At 36.5% G+C, this 20977-nt stretch overlaps 1 protein-coding gene across 4 annotated transcripts in view; it reads right to left on the reverse strand.

Annotated features, from left to right (window-relative positions):
• LOC145673405 (uncharacterized) overlaps window positions 1-20977 on the reverse strand; it is a 188376-nt gene that overhangs the window by 14661 nt on the left and 152738 nt on the right. For 3 of the 4 annotated variants that reach the window (XM_081743078.1, XM_081743076.1, XM_081743075.1), the window contains 3 exons: window positions 19969-20082; window positions 11902-11964; window positions 8385-8510 (listed from right to left, as the gene is read on the reverse strand). In XM_081743078.1, coding sequence (XP_081599204.1) covers window positions 8385-8510; window positions 11902-11964; window positions 19969-20082 — 303 coding nt within the window. The remainder of the gene's footprint in view (window positions 1-8384; window positions 8511-11901; window positions 11965-19968; window positions 20083-20977) is intronic. The other variant, XM_081743077.1, reaches the window with a different exon arrangement.

Raw genomic sequence — 20977 nt, forward strand, 5'->3', positions numbered from 1 at the left:
GAAGAAACTGTTTCAGGTCCTCTACCAGGTACGTCGAGGATTATTGATGAGACTAAACCGGGATGCATCTGTGAACGGAATATGACTCAAATGCTGCTGGGTCCATGCATGAATTCAAACGGACTTTTTTTTTCAGTGGGGTCAATGGATTAGAATTTTAGGGGATTTTGGATTTAGATTTCTGGGCTTTCGGCATCTATGGCCATGTTAGCCCGTCACGTTTGAAAGATGACGTCCCTCGGCTAGCACACTATCCGGGGGAAGGGAAGGAAGGAAGTGGGACCTATATGTTAGATACCACCCCGGCATTTGCCTAGTATGAATGAGGAAAACTCAAGAAAACCTCACTCAGGATGGCTGGCTTGAAAAAGCTCTTAACACTTTTTCGACTGAGTGCCCCCACCGGGAATTTGAGGTCAATGGAATAATAGTTGCTAGTCGTCTGGTATACATGTGTCCCACAGCCACTATCTGAACAATGTGAACCTTGAAATGGTGGTCTCTGTAGCAGCTGCAAGATCCCTGCCAAAATCCCTATGTTATGCCTATCGTGCCTGGCTGTTAGGCGTAATAAGGGGTTCTCTCGGGCAATGGTACTCCTTGGATAGCCTCCGCCGAACTTCCGAAACGTTTTAATCCTGTTGGAATTGTCGTCAGACTCTTGTAATGAAAAATGAAAATGAAATCTTTAAGTTTTACGTCCGACGGTTATGCCGGTTAGGCTAAAGGAGACGGTGATGATGAGAGATGAGTGAAATGGTGGAATGAAGAAAGTGGGAGGAAACGGGAGAACCCCGAGAAAACCCACGAGCACGGTGTTTGTCCACCACAAAGTCCACACGGCGCGAGCTGGGATCGAACCAGGTACCCCAAGCACCGGAGGTGAACGCTCTACCACTGAGCCACCGCGCCCCCCACTCTTGTGATGACACACTATGGGACAGCAAATTCAAGTGATACTTTCAACGAGTCTGACCCCTCCAGTCGTACGATGTTCTTCTATCCATGACATCATCAATATAAATTCTTTCCGTCATTCTACGCGTGTACTAGCTATAATGTCAGCAATACGGCTGAGTCTACGATGTATGTGACTTCTCGAACACAACTGCTGGTGTGTTAGTATAGTGCTCGTCACATTGCCGACATTTATAGACATATATTGCAGCCAAGCGGTAACATCGGAAATCACGTGCGGCAAACTCAATGCATTCACGATTGTTTCCAATAACAGTTTTTTATGCAATTTCGCATCGTTTTTAAGTTCTTTACTTAAATGTACACAATAGTACAAATAAGAGTGAATTGTGCTTAAATGGACATGTTTGAGAACAGTACTACTAAAAAACACAACAGAAAAGGAATTCATGAAAAATCTTCTGATTTTCGATCTTCCTTGCAATAGTTTAATTATAAGTTTTCAAAACGCTCAAACTAGGTCTCATTGTCTTCATGCTATAGCGCTCCAAAAAATATTTTCGGCACGTTCTAACTATATATATATATATATATATATATATATATATATATGGGTGATTCCACGAAAAAGGGAAATTTTCACTTGGAAAATTTTTGTTCCGTTGATGGTCGCCTATTTCGATAAAAATATCACATGCACTTACTACTACTAAGTACATGTTAATTAGGTGTTCAGCAGAGCTGAATCGTTATTGGTGTAGTAAATAAAAAATAATAAACTTTTCAGCACCCACGGAGTTGAGACCATAGGTCACGGAGTTGAGATTAGTTAACACGGAGTTGAAAATTGCTGTGGAGTTGAGGAACGTGATACATCTGGGTTATAAGTTTTGGTTTATAAGTGATTAAGCTTATAATTTACATAAAAATTGAAATAATTTTCCAATAGTTTTTGTAAGTTAGAATTATTCTCCTTATGTTGAATCAAAAATTCTAACAAACTAGATGACACGTAATTTGTTATACAAAAATACTCCAGAAAATACTGCAAACATATGAAAATATATCTAATGAAGGTTCCAAAATTGAGTACATATATATATATGAATATGTGACGTAAATAAGAAAAAAAGAAATACACATACACTTATCGAATATTGAAAAATTATTGCGCTTTCAATATGTTGACTATCATATGGAGAGGACAAACTTTTCACATAAGCTTACGAAACAGACGAAGTAGTCACTAAACCTGTCTATTGTCTACTTCATTTGTTTTCTGAGCTTATGTAAACCGTCTGTCTTCTCTGTGTGATCAAGTCAACACGTCGAAAGTGCAATACTTTTTCAACATTTGGTAAGTGTATTTGTATATTTGATATATATACAAGGTGTTTCAAAACAATACACACATCGTTTGGGAGCTGATTCCTGACACCAAAATAAGACGAAAAGTATAGACAACTGGGTGCACAAATGCTTCCTTTCGGAGTTATAGGCTGCCGAAAACATGAAAAATTGAACTTTAAAGGTCCATAGCTCCAAAACTATGAGACCTACCGTAGTCGGGTGACGACTTCACTTAGGAACTCATATGTGCACTATCCAAAAATATGTTTCAGAATCCTGAGGTACTCACGAAGCAATTTTTATAGAGGGAGTTTGGCTACGGGCGTATAATCTGAAGTACTCACCAACTACTTCTATGAAAGTTGTTGTGGAAGTACCGCAAGATTCTAAAACATGGATATTTGGATAGCGCACATACTAATTCCTAAGTGAAGTCTGACCCGACTACGGTAGGTCCCATAGTTTTATGCTATGGACCTTTAAAGTTCATTTTTTTTTCATGTTTTCGGCAGCCTATAACTGCGAAAGGAAGCATTTGTGTACCCAGATTGGTCTATATTTTTTTATCTTATCTTGGTGTTAGGAATGACCTCCCAAACGTTGTCGGTATTGTTTTGAAACGCCCTGTATAATGCGCACTAAATGACAGTGTAAGTCACTCATCATTTCTGTTTTTTTGGATAATTCGATGTTCTGTTAAGTAGCCCTCATTTTCCACTCCAATGAAGGAAATGTCTTGAGGAAACAGGGAAGGGCTGTTCTAGTCTACACAGAATGAGAACTGCCAACGCTTTTTAAACGTCAGGTTTAGTAGGCCAGGAGAAATTCCTCCCGATCCGCGTCATAAAATTGACTGTCCGTATATTGCCCTCAGACTCTTCGACAATCCCTGAAAAGAAAGCAATTAGTTGATCATAAGATTTAGACGTCAATAGGTTAAAAACAGATACCATCCATCTTGACTTGACTGAAGTTTTACCTCCGGCTACCTGACAGCCCCAAATCTGAACTTCCGCGAAACACTCCTTAAATGGGCTAGAACCAACCAGCCGGCCTTTGAGCGTGAATGACACGTGGTCAGCGTGTCGGCTCCTACGACCGTTGCGATGGTCTGCGCGATCAGGTTTCAGTACATCTCTACTCAAATGAGTTTTTCAATTGCCTCACTGTGCAAAGTAAACACCATTAATTTTTGAGCTTCCACCGGGAAACAAACCCAGAACTATGCACGAAAGGCGAGCATACTAGTCACTAGACCATAAACGAGCTTTATTTCTATCAATATATTGAAAGAACAAATATTTGGAAGAGCATGAGCATAACAAACACTATAGAATTATCAACTCCGTGAACTTGTCTCAACACCGTGGATTCCTTAGTTTTCAGATGGACATGGAGTTGAGAAAATCGAATATAATTTATCTTTACCGGCCCACTTTTTAACCAGTACATGTGAGTAATTGTGTACGAATTTTCTACGTTAAGGCGTAGGTTCCTCAAGGGAAAGGAGGTATATACCATACAAATACATTCAGTAACAAATACCATGGTGTTGAGTATCAATTAATATACGCACCTGCTTTCCACACTCAAAAATATTTTTCCTATAGCTTTTAACACATGCACACAACTTTTTCTGTTCTTCAGTCAAACATGCCTGCCTTGTCTTCTTGTGGGTGTTGCCAATGTGGACGACCATGCTATCTGTTGAGAGCAATGATAATTTTTTCTATTGCCATGGAGTTGAGACGAAATAGAGGTGACAGAAACGAAGCATAGTCAAGCTTTCGAAAATAATCGTTATAAAGGTTTACTTTCCACAAAACCGAAACACTGAAGTGTTCTCTTCCATTTAATTACCATTAAATGATGTTTGATTTGCGACTTCAGTTGTAATTTATTGATTAAAATCAGTCAACTGTAGTCTGTGACAGCCCACGGTGTTGAGAAATTGGGTAATAATTATTTTTTTTACGTATGTTTCGTGTTATATTTGCAAACTGTTATACATGGCATACCTACTTTGTGACGGTTACTACCAAACAAAATAAAAATGAGGTGATTCTTTCTAGTAGTAGTTTGAAGAAATGCCCGTGACAGAAAATTTCCCTTTTTCGTGGAATCACCCATATATATATATATATAAATCGGTTCTTTTTCACTTTCGAACGACAATAAGCGAGAAGAAAGTATGGTAAATAAGTACAATTCAAGGTTTCATGCCGGAAAAGGAATTTTAGGAATTTCTGTCCGTTTGTTCGGTTCAGACTATATTTTAAATTTATGGATTTTGTAAGAATGTCAAGGAAGAGGAGAATCAAATTTTCTTCCTCCTTCCTAGAGGGCGGCTTTTTCAAAAACTTTCCCTGGATTTTGTTCGTCTTTCATAAGCAACTCAACAATATGGCGTACATCATTCTTGTGGAAAAATCCACAATGGGTAGTTCATTCTTGGTGGTGAGCCTCCTTTCAAGTTTACAGAAAATGTCTTTAATATAATTTTGTTCATTTCACATATAAATGTTTCAATAATAACTGCAACATGACTTGATTTAATTTTAAAATGGAAGTTAGTCAGTCTATTGTGCTGGTCCGTACCATTTATTTTTTAAAACATGTTTTCTTTCATCTGATACAAATTACTTCTCACCCGGGATGCACTTGAACCTTAACCCACAAAGTGGGAGTGATATATATATATATTTCCTGAAAGCTTGAGTCAAGGTAAGATCAAAATCGGTTACCAAAATTGGGGAGGTCTCATGCATTCTGCTTGGGAGCAGCATTTTATTAAAACCTTTAAGCCTGTCCATAAAGTCCGTTACCAGGGTGTCTACTAAAATTCCAAAATGAAATTTCGTGACTTTTTCGTGACCTTTTCTTTACCAAATCACACAATTTCCTAACATTCTCAAGAGCAAATTTGGGTGAAAATTAGGCCGGATTTTCATCCACGCGATAGAAACGTACTTTGCTAGCGATTTGGTAGCGTCTAAAGCCGACCATAGACATTTCTGGTGGTGAATTTTGACGTTTTATAAAACAAAATTTTCCAATCTGTACTTATATTTCTACAGTTAAAAAAATCGTGACCCAAAAGATAAATTTCGTGACCGTTTTCTGATTTCGTGACTTTTTCGTGACATTCTTGACTTTCGTGACCGATAGACACCCTGGTTACAACTTCGAAAAATCTGAAACGGCGACACAAATATGAAAACAGAAAAACATGTCTTCCATCATTTCAAAAGTACAACGTTTCAAAGAAAATAAATTGTCCCTCGCATGGTCCCAGATGGGGTCCAACTCAAAATGTTGAAATGGAAAAGGGGTTTAAGTTGAGTATCGTATGAAAGCTGTGTTAAGTGAAAGAAGATGAAATAAGTCTCGACTCCTGATGATATGCCTGTGCAAAATGGCGATGGGTCAAAATGTCAACACAAGCGTGTTGATTTCTTTTAACATCTGTCTCGCCGTTTCAAATTAAAAGGAGTGGCCATAGACTTTTCAATGACGCTTATGTTGACATTTTGACCCACCGCCATTTTGCACAGGCTTATCATAGAGAGTCGAGACTTGATTTATCTTCTTTTAATTAACATCAACTTTCATATGATATGCAAGTTGATCCCCCTTTCCATTTAAAAATTTTGTGTTCGACCCCGTCTGGGACCCTGAGACAATTTATTTTATTTTGATACGTTGTACTTTTGAAATGATGAAAGACGTGTTTTTCTGTTTTCATATCTGTTGTCACCGTTCAAGACTTTTCGGGGTTGTAACGGACTTTATGGACACGCTTAAAGGTTTTAATGAAAATTAATAAAGTGCTGCCTTCAAGTGGAATGCATGAGACGTTACCAATTTTGGTAACCGATTTTGACCTTACCTTGACCCAAGCTTTCAGGAAATATATACATCATCCCCACCTTATGGGTTCAGATTCAAGTACATCCCTAGTCAGAGTTAATTATTAATTTTCCGAATTTTATATACGGTTAATTAAATAATTCTGTTCTATTCGTTGTTTTCTCTGGATCACTGTTTTGCAATCCACTCTTGCTCTTCTACTTCATAATCAAATTCTAAATATTATAGTCGAGTATCGTATCTTAAATTATCAGAGTTCCCACTTATTTGGTGAGCACGAATTCCCAAAGTTTTCCAGGTTTTCCAAGTTACGATTTACAAATTTCCAGGTTTACGTATAATTAAAAAAAAAAAAAAAAAAATTCTCTCACCAGGGTACCTCGCTTACTATACATGTACGCGGGCACGCGCGCGCGTGTGTATGAGTAAATAAAGAAGTTTATTAACTTATTTTATAAAATATTCCCTATCAAACAGCCGGTTATAGCAAAAAGAGAAGTAGATTCTGACAAGGTACATTCGCGAAGTGTCTCCTCGGGATTCGTATAAAATTGATTCAAATGCAAAGTTCTCCGCAGCTCAATGTGTATTGTACTAATTTTAGAGGCTCATACGGGTAATTTGCCTCTAAAATTAGTATAATACTGGTATTTATGGGCCTTCACATATCCGGAATTCAATCATACACTATTATAACGCTCGGACATAAAATTGCTTTTAGTTGCTTTAGATGTAACTGAATATGAATGTGGGCATATGCAAAAACAAATTGGATCAAGTATTGCTTCTCTGACACATACTACCCACCCCGGCCGCTATCTTGGATCCGCCATATTGGATTAAACTTTCGGTTTTTCAAATAGAAATAGGTGCAAGTGACATCAAATTTATGTACAAATTTCTCGGAAATTCATTGGTGTAGAGAATTTTACCGTAGCTTGTACCGTTTGGAAGGTATTGCATGTTAAATGTCAGGGACTTCACGAATATTGAACCTAACAAAGTTGTGCAGGGCTCCGTGTGTATATGTAATCTTTTACGTGGTTTATCGTTGACGAAATACTCTCTGAACGTACATACACAAAAACATCGATACGGAAATCGTAGATCTTCACTCAAATCTGGTCGTATCTGGATTTACATTAGGCATTTTGAACCTAATACAATACTTCCTTGTTATAGTATAACATGGAAGTAATAGCAATCACTCAAAGAAATGTAAGAAGATTATGACACCAATGTTGTAAAGGGTTTGTTTATACCTACAGTATTTTTTCAGTTAGAAATTGTTTTGATTTGTCAACATCAAAAGGTAAGCGTAACTGATATTACTCTGCAATGTCTATTCGCAAAGCGCCTGGAGGGATTTAACATGCAATACCTTCCAAACGGTACAAGCTACGGTGAACTGACTACACCAATGAATTTCCGAGAAAATTGTACATAAATTTGATGTATCACATGCATCTATTCCCACTTGAAAAACCGAAAGTGGAATCCGATATAGCGGATCCAAGATGGCGACCGGGGTGGGAAACATGTGTCAAAGAAACAGTACTTGATCCAATTTGTTTTGCATCTGTCCACATTCATATCCAGTTACATCTAGAAAAACTAAAAGCAATTTTGACCGAGCGTTATAGTAGTGTATGATTGAATTTCGGATATATGAAGGCCCATAAATATGCATATTACCCGTATGGGCCGCTAAAATTAGTACATACACATTGGGATGCGGTAAACTTTGCATTTGAATCAATTTTATACGAATCCTGAGGGGACACTTCGCGAATGTGAGAAATAGCAATCCGTACTTAAAATGCCCTGATTTTTCCTAGTTTTCCAGGTTGGTGGGAACCCTGATTATAATGTTTCAAATTTTTGTTCTATATTTTAATATTTCAGTTCCAATCTTACTACTACTAAACGCTACAAATAAAATTCATTTTAAAAACGAAAACTGTTTTATACTTTCCAGTTATATAGATTATACAGGACCCATAAAATACAAGTATCAAACAATAAAAATAAATATCAACATCAAAATATTAGACCGGACGGAATTTTATATTTGTTTAATTTTATAGCCCAAAGTAACTGTAGGAGAAATTGCAACGGGTCAACTGATCAGAAATAAAGTTACATATCTCTTCCCAAGTTTTTGCATAACCCAACGCTTCCATTGCGAAATACACCATGCATGCAATAACCAGAACAGAAATCATGGTCATCCACAGATTGCTCACCTCATCTCTGGAAGAGTCTCCTCGTCTGCTTTTAGAAAAGAGAGCACGTAATCGGCTGGGAGTTCTTCTGTGGCCGTCGTTCTGTTCACGAAGAGGTGACCGTGGCGTTAGACTAAGGTCAGATAACTACGAAAAAGAAAGAAAAATTAGAAACATACAAGTTTCTTTCAACACACAAAACATTTTTAAAACATACTCAACAGTTAAAATTCATGGAGCAGGTACTGAACACAAAACCAGTATACTTGATAGAATGCTGATATAGTGTTGTCTATTTGATTTGATGAACTGATATATTATATAGTACAGATTAGCTATTGTAGTTTGGAAAATCAATGTGATGATAAATGTGGTTACTATATCATTGATCTCCATTTTTTTCCAATCACCCTAACAGTCAGCAACAATTGGAAAGGAAGTAGAAGTTGGGAAATTAAGGCATCATTACAGCATTGGCTTGAACTTAGGAAATCTTTGCAGAAACCTGTCAAAATTGCTGTCTACTGGATGCGAACCCAGGACCACCAATTACGAAGGCTGGTACAGTAACTATATAGCCATGAAGGAGCTCTTTAAATACGTTGAAGAAACTATCACAAAACATATATGGTCAGACAAAATGTGTAGAAACTTCAGATATTTTACATTACATACTGTTTAGCAAAATAGCTACTTGGTTTGGGCAAGACAATACTTTAGACAAAGCAATCAAATTAGCTTGTGCAAAGTCGTGTATAGTTGGCTCAAACTTAATTTCTTGTGCAGTGTAAAATTAAAACTGTTTCTTGTCTATTAACGTATGTCTTTTATTAAAACAGAAAAAAGACTACTCTTTTAAACGCTTGCTACTCACAACCACAGACGCAGTATTATGGATGAAGCTTGCAAGGAAAGTACAAAAGATACGAAGGAAATAAACTTTTGAAACAAATACTTCAATAACTATGAGTTTAGAAGTGTTCATATTGGTATATTATTATTATTATTTACATCCATGGTGAAAAGATCGTTTTACGATACTCCTTTGTTGTGAAAATTTTGAATGGAAATTTTGATTTTACAGATACCTACACTGCCTGGCTGTGGAATATTGACGGAGTTCTCTCATCATGAACTGGATAATGATTTGATGTGGTCGGAAACAAATTTTTGTTCATAGATGTACAAGTAATACTATTCTCAATGTAGATATAGTTACTTCTATCACTGTCTAATTACTAACCCTGCTTGAAAGTGCAACATACGAATCAAGAACAACCACTATTACTATCAATTAGTTTAACTTAATAGGCATCCACTAGTATGGATTTTAAGTCACTTCTCATATTTGTATGCATTTAAAAACTGAGAATAGTATACCTTAATTCATGATAAAAACAAAAGTACAGTATGATTATGGGTCCCAGATTTTTCAGACTAAGAAACCGAGACACCGTACGAAAATTTACAGTATAGCCATAATTACGCATTTGCTTGAAATATTATAGTTAGTAGGGTGGTTCGAAAAAATTCATTTTTTTATTTCCGGAACGAAACTCTCAAATTTTGCACATTTTTGACAACGATGCGCGACCAGAAGATACTATATAAATATAGTTTATTTATTTTAATTCTTTTCTTATATACTTCAAGAAACCTTTAGGCTATATAGGGTCATCATCCTATATTCTTCAGTTCTTTTAGAAAAATATTGAAAATTTGTTGTTTTTATCGAATTTTACAAATTTCAACGGCGATGCGGGACCGGGAGATATATAAATAAAAACTTTTCTTTTTGAGTTTTTTCTTGTCTATACCAATGGCAACTTTTGCGCACTATAGCGTTCCGGAAATAGAAAAAATGATTTTTTTCGAACCAAGTAGATTAGTAGATTATTCCTATTACTTGAGTATCGCTGACCGATAAAAGCGTTTTTTTTTAATATCGCACGAATAATACAGCGTATTTATAAAAGAGTGGTGCGGATTTAAAAATTAATAATAAATCTATTTATTACCTTATATGGGCAAACCATACAGCATAAGCAGCGACAACCGTTCGAGTTTCTAATGCATTAATCACAATCCTTCAGTATGTTTGCCCTTGGTCACACGACACATCTATATGGTAATCAATTCTTTCCATAGCAGGTGAAGATCGTCCGCAGTGCATGTGTTATCTGGTCACATACTTCCTCAAAAGGACACGGTCATTGGCGGTACATAAACTCTTGTCTTTAACAAACCCCCAAAGAAAGAAATCGCATGTTGTTAAGTTCGGTGAACAGGGTGGCCTGGGGAGATTGTTGTTGTCTTCTCTTGCAGTACGTCTAATCCAGCGGTGGTGAAGAACACGATTAAGAAGCTTTTACACAAGCATCCAGTTTCCACGAACTGTCGGTACCACTTTTATTATATATATATATTCTTGTGTGTGGTGGGTCTTTCTTAAACCGTGCACGAAACTCATGCTGGACTGAATCAAAGATCTGGACCCCTCAAAACAAAGCACACTGAAAGCCTTTTCCTGTTGCGACACCATCTTGGAAACTGACGCTGCGGCCCGCAGTAAGCATGACAAGGAAACATCAGGTACCGCATGAGAAACTTGGACAGTTGCCACTGCTTACGTTGTAGATTTTACTCGTGTAAGGTAATAAATAGATTTATTAATAATTTTTAAAACTACACCATTCATTTTAAACACGCCATATTAACTTACGTTTTGGAGAAAAATCAGGGCTCCTGGAAAAATCAGGAGTTCTGAAAATGTTGGTTTGGGGTACCTATGATGTAAATCTGGGACTGACACGGCTAAAACAGGATATCTGGGAGCCCCAAACATGGCATACTTGGAAACTTTACTGCATATGAAAGTATAGCATATTTATGATTACTAGGCAACACTGCTAAAAAAAAAATGAAATCTTTGAGTTTTACGTCCCACGGTTATGCCGGTTAGGCTAAAGGAGACGGTGATAATGAGAAATGAATGAAATGGTGGAATGAAGAAAGTGGGAGGAAACGAAAGAACCCCGAGAAAACCCACGCACACGGTGTTTGTCCACCACAAAGTTCACTTGGCGGGGGCTGGGATCGAACCCGGGACCCCAAGCACCAGAGGTGAACGCTCTACCACTGAGCCACCGCGGCCCCACTGCTAAAAATGTAAGTAAAGAAGGCAGTTGATTATTTGTTGAGGGTTTGAACGGCTAACACCATAAGCTTACATGAACTGGGATCCAAACTTTGACCCTAACATTAGGGGCGAATCGTGAATCCTCTACTACTAAGCCATCGTGCACCAAACAATTACATCGAAACCAGTTTTGACTCTGAAAAAGTATCATCAAGGTGACCATATGCTATGCACACAATCAGCATCATTTGTCCCTCAAAAGCATTCTAGTATTTAATAAATATTCCATGCAAAAAAATGAAATGCGAAACTGTACCAAGCACATGCAGCATTCTTGTGTATGAGAATTACAAGAATGTAGGAAACAGGAGAGAAAATCATGCAAATAGATGAACTCACCTGTAAAGAATATCTTCCACTGTGTCTGCCGGGAGTAGGTGGGCCGGGTTTCTTATAAAGTGTCTGTAAGAGTGAGATGAACTTAAAACCAAGGACTATCCACTTGAGCACAAGGATACTTTCACCCAATCACTTTTATTCTATCCAAAAATTTACTAATTACATGTTGATTTTTGCCTTGAAGGATTAGGATTAGAAATTATATTTCCGGGCATGTTAGCCTATCAAATGTGAGGAATGATGTCTCTCGGAGATCACACTACCTGGGGAATTAGGGAGAAAGAAAGGAATGGGGAAAGAGGGAAGCAACCTGAGACCATTATGTTAGGTGGTATGAATGAGAGAAACTCAGGATGGCTGGACTGAAAAAGCTTTTACACTTTTTCGACTGAGTGTCCCCACCGGGAATCGAACTCGGACCTGCTCACACCAAAGACGAGAACGTTAGCGACTACGCTACGCGGGACCACTCTTACTTTGAAGATCTGCAATCAATGAGGAATGAACAAGAACCCAATTTGCACATTACAAAAAATGTTTAAAATTGAGGAATACCTGATTCGTTCTATCACACATTATTTATGGAAACACATGCTAAGCTAATGTAAATATGCAAGACATACAAAAGTAGCACAAAATTACTATTAGAAAAATGAAAAATGTACAGTGTACTATGTTTTAAAGCGCTTTTCCTTCTTTACAATATGAGAACGAATCAGCAAGGTAACAAGGCGAATACAACTGCGATCATACTGATATTTTACTGCGACATAAATTGACGTTACACTACTACGTATCGTCTATAGAACGAAGCACCATGCAGTCTTCGAATTAGATTGTTATCAAGAGGAAGAGACAAACATAGCGGCGAGAGTAGTCATTCTTACGACGTGCAAAGAAATCAGAATCATCAAATATTCACAATTAGCTTATGGAGGTGTATCGCGACAGTACAAATCTTAAAATATTTGTGCTTTAGCTACAAGAGTGTGAATGGTGCAAGCACCAAGATGGTTAGCGATTACATAATGTAGAACTTTATAGTACATAAGTATCAGCTACTATATTCAGGAAACTATTAAAATTACTGTACTATATTTATGCGTGTATAATGCTCATTCTGGTCTTAATGGGGGGGGGGGGGAGGTTATATCGCTTATATGAGACTCAATATTCCGATTTAACCGCTAAAAATCTGGGCATTTGAAGACAGATTGTCCCAGTGACGATTCTCATTAATGATGATGGATGATATGCTTATCGGTATTACAGATAGCTTTTCGTAATTGAGAATTGAATGTAGTGAATTCTGAAAATGTACGTGTTGCAATCTTTTATGGGGTAAGTCTCATAAACATGGAGGATGATGTATTTGTAGTTGGTAAAGTTTGCTTTTATTTTTCACTTAAATGACTATACAAATTAAGATTTAAAAAAAAAAAGTATTTCTTTTTCCTGTCGTTTTGAACGCAGAAGTGAGTAATTACAGTGTATTTGTTTATAATACAAAAACTGTGGCGCGTACATGTGTAATTATTTCACTTGTTTTACTTACTGCTTCCATATTCGTACGAAATCTCTCGGAATCTCGAAATCTACGTGTATGCTGTGACTTAGTGAAAGTATATTTGGTTTCTTACAGATGTCGGAAATTCCAGGTATGTTAGCACCCCACTGTTTAAGGTCAAATTTTTTTTGAAAGAAAAATAAAGTGTGCTTATTATATACACGTAAATATTTCAAAAAGTAATATTGACAAATTACAAATTTGTCTCTTTTGCGAAACATTACAGAATAAACTGCAGATACACAAATCGAGACAACCAAGATAAGAGGAAACATCCTTTGAATTGAAAATATGCACAGGAAGCATAATTCTAGTAAGAAATCAACTGGATATAAGTTTCGGGTAGATACTAGAATAAGAAGGAAGAAAAGCATGATCTAAAGGAGATGCTGATTGGAATGGCCCAGAACTCAAGGTGGAACTTTCGTTTCAGCGGCGATGAATCGTTTCGGTTTCTTATAGAATTGGGTGACAATGTGCCGCGTAAAGAGCATGACTGAGGAAGACAGTAGGATAGAACTCAAGTACAATGCAATGGAAAACATACAGAACGACCATGTTTATCAGTTGTCTGTCTGTCGCCAAGTATCAGAGCAAAAATGATTTTCTGCTCACAAACGATCTTGGCATCTCAAAAACAGATCCCTTTTGTGTATTTATCACTTTATTAAGACCGGAAGTGGTTAAAATTCACTGGAACTTCCTATTTTAATACTGACTCTAGAAGAACAAATGCTGTACTAAATAGTAAGAAATGATTTATTCATATGAGTTGAGTTGATTTTGAGTTTTATGTCCCGTTCAGCAGCGAGGCTATATGAGAAGACGTGGACCTACTGATTAACGTGGAATCCGAACCACATGATTTATTCATATGAATTTAATGTTCTAAAAAAATATGTTCTGTAATACAATACTTAAAAAACGTCTACGTATATTATTTTGTTCTTGAAAATAAAGCAAAACGCTTAATTTCTGCAAAACAAGCAATTTCACTTTCAAGGAAGTGAAATTAGGGAAACGAAATATAGACACAAACAGGAAAATCATACAGGTGAAAGGCCAAGGCTGAAAAATATATAAACTGAGCACAAAATAAACGAAGGGTCAGAAGCGACAGATTGGTCAGAAACGACAATATTGCCTGTATCGTCAAATTTGTAAACTGACTAAATTACCAAATCATCATCATGAACCTAACTCCTCTTTTATTCTGTAAGTAGAGACCTTTGGTTATCAGTTATGTAAAGAGACTGTTCATGTACAACTACAAACGACGTTTATCGTTTGATACATTATTTATTTCGGGTGCAGTTAGACATAAACATTGAATTAGAGTCTGAGAACTGAAATATCCTTCATAAGTAAACACGCACACATGAACAACGACATTGTTCTTTATCGCTAATCACACACTGAACTATCTCATATGCTAATCTCTACACAGGCCTTAAAGCGTGATGCTAATAATACTCTCTCAACCAGCTGCAAAAAAATAACAATATATAAAAAATAAATGCTGTCCAATGCAAAATACAACATTAAAGGTCCCAACAGAGACAATATACAAGAAATTCATATGCATGGTGTCTTCCTCTGACAGGCTTTAATTCATTCAAATCAAATTATGTATGCATCAATGATTTTAGTTTAATTCAATGTAGCATTATATCAATAATATAAATAGATATATGCATCTAACTTATTCTTTAAATTTACTACCGAGATTCCAACAACCTATATTTCTATTGTTTAGTTATTCTAAGTAACTATGCGTTATCTTTTGATATAACTTTTTCAAAAGAACTGTATTCACAGCTAAGGGAATCATTCCTTTGAATATTAACATAATCATTTAAGGAACAAAACGTTCATTCTTTAATTAAAATTATGAGCATAATTCCATCAATATTTTTGAAGTTACGGAACCGTTCAATCTCGACTCTACTCCCTCCATTGTAAGAGGAAATAATACCATTTCCAATTTGAATGTTGATCTCTATAAAGAAGAACGGTAACAGATAGCGAGAAACTTTATATAAATATACAAATGGATTCAGCATTAGGTCAGACTCAATCACCTGGAGCAGGACGTTTAGGCGCGGCCATTTGCGCAAAGCAATCCACGATGAGCTGCTTCGACGTGGTTGTTCGTTGTTGGCTGGTCATTGAGAACTCTGTTATACTGGCATACAGATTCCATATCCTTATTGGAAATAATGCTGTTCTTATGCCGCCCAATCGTATCGTTCCTTTACGTTAGATATATTATAAAGGACAGAAATTTGTTTTGGGGTATCACACGCTGCCTACAGTAAATTTTATTTGGCCTATTCTTCCTATTGCAATGTAGAGCTAGTGCCTATAAGTGCCTATTTTTATGAAATCTGAAATAACTTACTATTAATACAATAGTGTGTCAACTATCCGGCCTAATGGGCAGATCAAATAACAAAAAAGCATTCAATAAATATTTACTTCCTGAACCACGCGTAACATTAAAAGCACCATTTTTATTCTAAAATCAGCTCTTATTCGTTTTCTTCTGACCTCTTGGTACAGGCCAGTACTTAATAAACACTTCTTGTGTTTTGTACTAGGCATTTTAATAATTTATTATAGAAAGTGAAAATATATACAGTATTGTACACATTTTAAGATAAATTTAATAATGTCTGACTCAAAAATATCAAGTACACAGTGCAGTATGCATATACAGTGACATCTTTAAAATATTTAAATATTAACGAAAAACGTACATCTTTCCCACAAATTGCATGTCTTCTGTTATTAAAAGGAAATATTCTTTTAAAACTAAGCCGCATGATACGGACACCGAATAGTCAATAGTTCGCAACGGTTTCTTCCCATTTCTTTTCAGCTGGTAGAGACAAGTTGTGCATGACATGCAGAAACTTCGCTGTGTTCAACACGTTATTTTTAGTTTTTGCAAAATTATTTGTGTAAGTTTTTCGAAATTTCCAGTGCCTATTTTCATATTTTTCTGCCTAAGCATCCAGGTTCTAGTTATGAAACACATTATAACATATGTAGGTAGGTAAACCTATTTGGATAAAAGGTTTTGCGCCCAAACGGCCGCGCCCAAATGTCATGGACCCCAATTACCGCCCTTAACTCTCTACTAAAACCGGAAATGGTGGACATTTACAACTTTCTCTTTCAATATTGATCCACATAGAGCAAAAATGATGATAGATATCCTGGAATGGTTTCCAGATATGAATTTAATGACCCCAAGAATGCGTTCTATCTAGACTCTAATGCTTCTATTAAAACCGGAAGTAGTAGAAATCTAGTACCACTTTTTAGTTTAGAATGATCCACACAGAGAAAAACTGAGAAAGCGAAAACTTTCATATAAATTAAGCGTCGAAAGAATAGATTTAAGAATCGACATCGGCTATAATTTGTATGTTCAAACCGAGTGTTATACAAATCTCTCGCTTCCGGTTTTAATATTGGTGAAACCGGAACTGATAAAACAGGGTGTCTACTAAACTTCCAAAATGAAATTTCGAGACCTTTTCTTTTACCAAACCATAAAATTTCGTAACATTTTCAAGAACGAATTTGGGTGCGAATTAGGCCGAATTTTTATGTATGCGATATAAGCGCGCTTTGCTTCCGATTTGGTAGCGTCTAAAGCCAACCACAGACATTTTTGGTAATGAATTTTGACGTTTTATAGAACAGAATTTTCAGTCTGCACTTATATTTGTACAGATAAAAAATCATATCCCAAAAGCTCAATTTCTTAACTTTCATGACCATTTTCTGATTTCGTAACATTTTCGTGACCGATAGACACTTTGTAGAACTAGCACTTCTATTCAGAATGTGGGACCCCTACAGTTTAAAAATCTACCGTAATTTTACGAGAAACTAAACTTACTTGTATTACAATTGGTGGTGGTGGTGTTATGCTTCTGGAGAAGTGAGAACGTTAGTTTCACGGAACAAATAATCTTTTAACGAACATAGGAACTATGTAGACAAATAGATTTGGTTTGCACATAACTGTTGCTGTGTGTGTAACCTGCTATATTTGTCCATTTATCAATGTAAATAACTGATACGTTCTTGTATTATTTGTGTCAAGCACTTCAGAACACGTTTTAGTACAATTTATCAACTTAATAAAACTTAACAATGTAATTTAATGTTTAAAATAATAGAATCTTCTAACAATTTGATTATTGCACTGATTCAGAATGATCTGGTAGCCCCAAATTGGCAAGCTTCCATGCACTACGATGTTATTATTATCTTAAAATTTTCAATCTAAATGTAATTATCGACTAATATTCGTGACACTAATCAAACTGATATAATACATCGATTTCAATTTTGCACGGTACAAACTTTTTTTCGGCTCTCCTGTAAAATTTCGGAAAGTATTTCTTTTCCCTCGGCCATTGGAAAATTTTTAAATGACAAATGTCTCAGTGCGTTACGCTATTTCTTAATAGTAAAGTCATACTAATAGATGTTGCTACCTGTTATCGCTTGTCCACCTGAGACTAATAGGTGTAGCTATTTATGCTATCGCTTGTCTGCCTGATGCTAATAGATGTCGCTAGATATGCTGTCTTGTCTGTCTGATGCTAATAGATGTCGCTATCCACACTATCACCTGTCTGATGCTAATAAATGTCGTTAGATATGCTATCGCTTGTTTGCCTAAGGCTAATAGATGTCGCTACCTACGCTATCGCTTATCTGCTTGATGCTAATAGATGTCGCTAGATATGCTGTCTTGTCTGTCTGATGCTAATAGATGTCGTTAGATATGCTATCGCTTGTTTGTCTAAGGCTAATAGATGTCGCTACCTACGCTATCGCTTATCTGCTTGATGCTAATAGATGTCGCTAGATATGCTGTCTTGTCTGTCTGTTAATAGATGTCGCTATCCACACTATCACCTGTCTGATGCCAATAGATGTCGTTAGATATGCTATCGCTTATTTGCCTAAGGCTAATAGATGTCGCTACCTACGCTATCGCTTGTCTGCTTGATGCTAATAGATTAGGGTTGCCAGGCGTCCGGCTTTTGAACATAAAAATTGACGTCCGGCTTTGTACCCAAGCCGGACGCGCTTTTGTCTTTTTTGAGCTTGGAGACTAATTAACGAAACAGGTCATCTAATTAATGAAACAGGGAATTATTTAGGAGATTAATCAATGAAACAGGTTTTCAAGATGCTTAAAATATTACCAGAATGGAGATAGAATAAATAAGTTGTTAGTACCATGACTTTATGAAATACCATGACTTAAAGTATCATTAGTATTGCTGCCTGCTAGTGGGTCATAATTTTGTACTTGTACTTTATGTATTAATTTAATTTAATAATGTATTAATTTCTGTAATATATTTTTTTTATTTTTCTTTAAAATGTGCTGTTTGATATAATCTGGACGCAAACTTAAGTTTCGGTAAAAGCAATTTTTTTAAGTCAAAGTGTCTCCTTTTTGATTTTACAGATCTGGCAACCCTATAATAGATGTCGCTAGATATGCTATCGCTTGTCTTACTCATGCTAATAGATGTCGCTACCTACGCTATTGCTTGTCTGCTTGATGCTCAAAAATGTCGCTACCTACACTATCACTTGTCTGATACTAAAAGATGTCGCTACCTACGCTATCGCTTGTCTGTCTCATGTCGCTAAACATGCTATCGCTTGTTTGCCTAAGGCTAATAGATGTTGCTACCTACGCTATCGCTTGTCTGCTTGATGCAAATAGATGTCGCTAGATATGCTACCGCTTTACTGTCTGATGCTAATAGATGTCGCTACCTACGCTATCGCTTGTCTGCTTGATGCTAAAAGATGTCGCTACCTACACTATCACTTGTCTGATGCTAAAAGATGTCGCTACCTACACTATCACTTGTCTGATGCTAATAGATGACCTTATCTACGCTATCGCTCGTCTATCTGATGCTAGATCTCGCTAGATATGCTATCGCTTGTCTGCCTAAGGATAATAGATGTCGCTACCTACGCTATGTCTTGTCTGTCTGACTCTAATAGATTCGCCACCTTCGCTATCGTTTACCTGCCTGATGCTAATAGATATCGCTAGGTGCAGGCAATTTGCTAATTTAGAAGTGATGTCACGATTTAATTGTAGCTTAAAAACTAAGTCAAAATGGATACTGATAATGCTAAATGATAGTGCTGTGCTATTCATTATTAGAACAAGGCCTCTAACCATATTCATATTTTAGCATCCGCATGTTGATGGGTGGGCTGAAAAAAACCTAAACGTAAACAATAGGGCTTTTAATTAAGAACAATTTTAACCCACAGTGTACAGCGGGTCGAAATCTTGGATGGAGCATCGAGTTGAAATAAATCACAAACCAAAATGATCTTATACTACAAAGACACGTAAACACTTCCATATTATGAACAAGTACACATGGAATTTATGATTATAAAATACAGGACTCAAACAAAAAATACTGTACCTCGCCTATGTCCTTCTTTCTTCTGCTTCGGAGAGAGCTGTCACTTCGGTCGCTCACTTTGTCCACAGCAATTTCCCTCTCTGCGAAGGAAACATCATCTACTGCTCGACCAGCCTAACAACACAAAATAATAATAATAATAATAATAACGTAAAAAGATCTCCTGTATGGGATACACTAAATCTGCTGTATGAAACACATTAAATTATTTCTTATCATAAATATAGGATGACCCATAATTCAGGGTTCCCACTCTTTTTCTCCCAAAAATTTCCAGGACATTTTCAGGACGTTTCAAAGACAAATCACCAATTTTCCAGGACTTCGACAAAGGAAGGTATAACAGGATTGCAACTATAGGTTCAAAATTCACAACAGTGAAATGAAAAGTACAGTAGCTTATGCAGTGAATATATATGCAAGTAAAGTATTAATACACAATAATTAAATACAGGATTTTCTTTTGTGGCCTCTCAACTTCTCTTATAGTCACCCGATCCACCCTCATCCAGCACATGTATTTTCATTCCTTCTACATGACATTTTAATTGTGAACCAAACAAATTTACAAACAACATAAATCTGTTTTCCGTACATGGCATCTTCATTGCGTGACTGTGTGAGATATAATTAGGGGGAAAATGAACTACATTACAAGTTTTTCAACTGATTATGAAGATGTGTGATTTCCTCATCTATGGACATATCATATGATATTTTACTGAAGAGTATGTACTTTGCGAAAATAGACTGATTATGGAGGATTGATACTTGTACAAAGCAGAGTTTCTTGAGGAAGTGAAGACAGCATCAAAGAATTGATTGACAGACTAGTGCATGAAAGAAGAAAAAAGCAAAAATGAAATGAAATCTTTAAATTTTACGTCCCACAGTTATGCCGGTTAGGCTAAAGGAGACGGTGATGATGAGTAATGAATGAAATGGTGGAATGAAGAAAGTGGGAGGAAACGGAAGAACCCCGAGGAAACCCACGCACACGGTGTTGTCC

The sequence above is a fragment of the Thermobia domestica genome, chromosome 16 (assembly GCF_964235325.1).
Source record: "Thermobia domestica chromosome 16, izTheDome1.hap1.1, whole genome shotgun sequence".
Lineage (NCBI taxonomy): Eukaryota > Metazoa > Arthropoda > Insecta > Zygentoma > Lepismatidae > Thermobia > Thermobia domestica.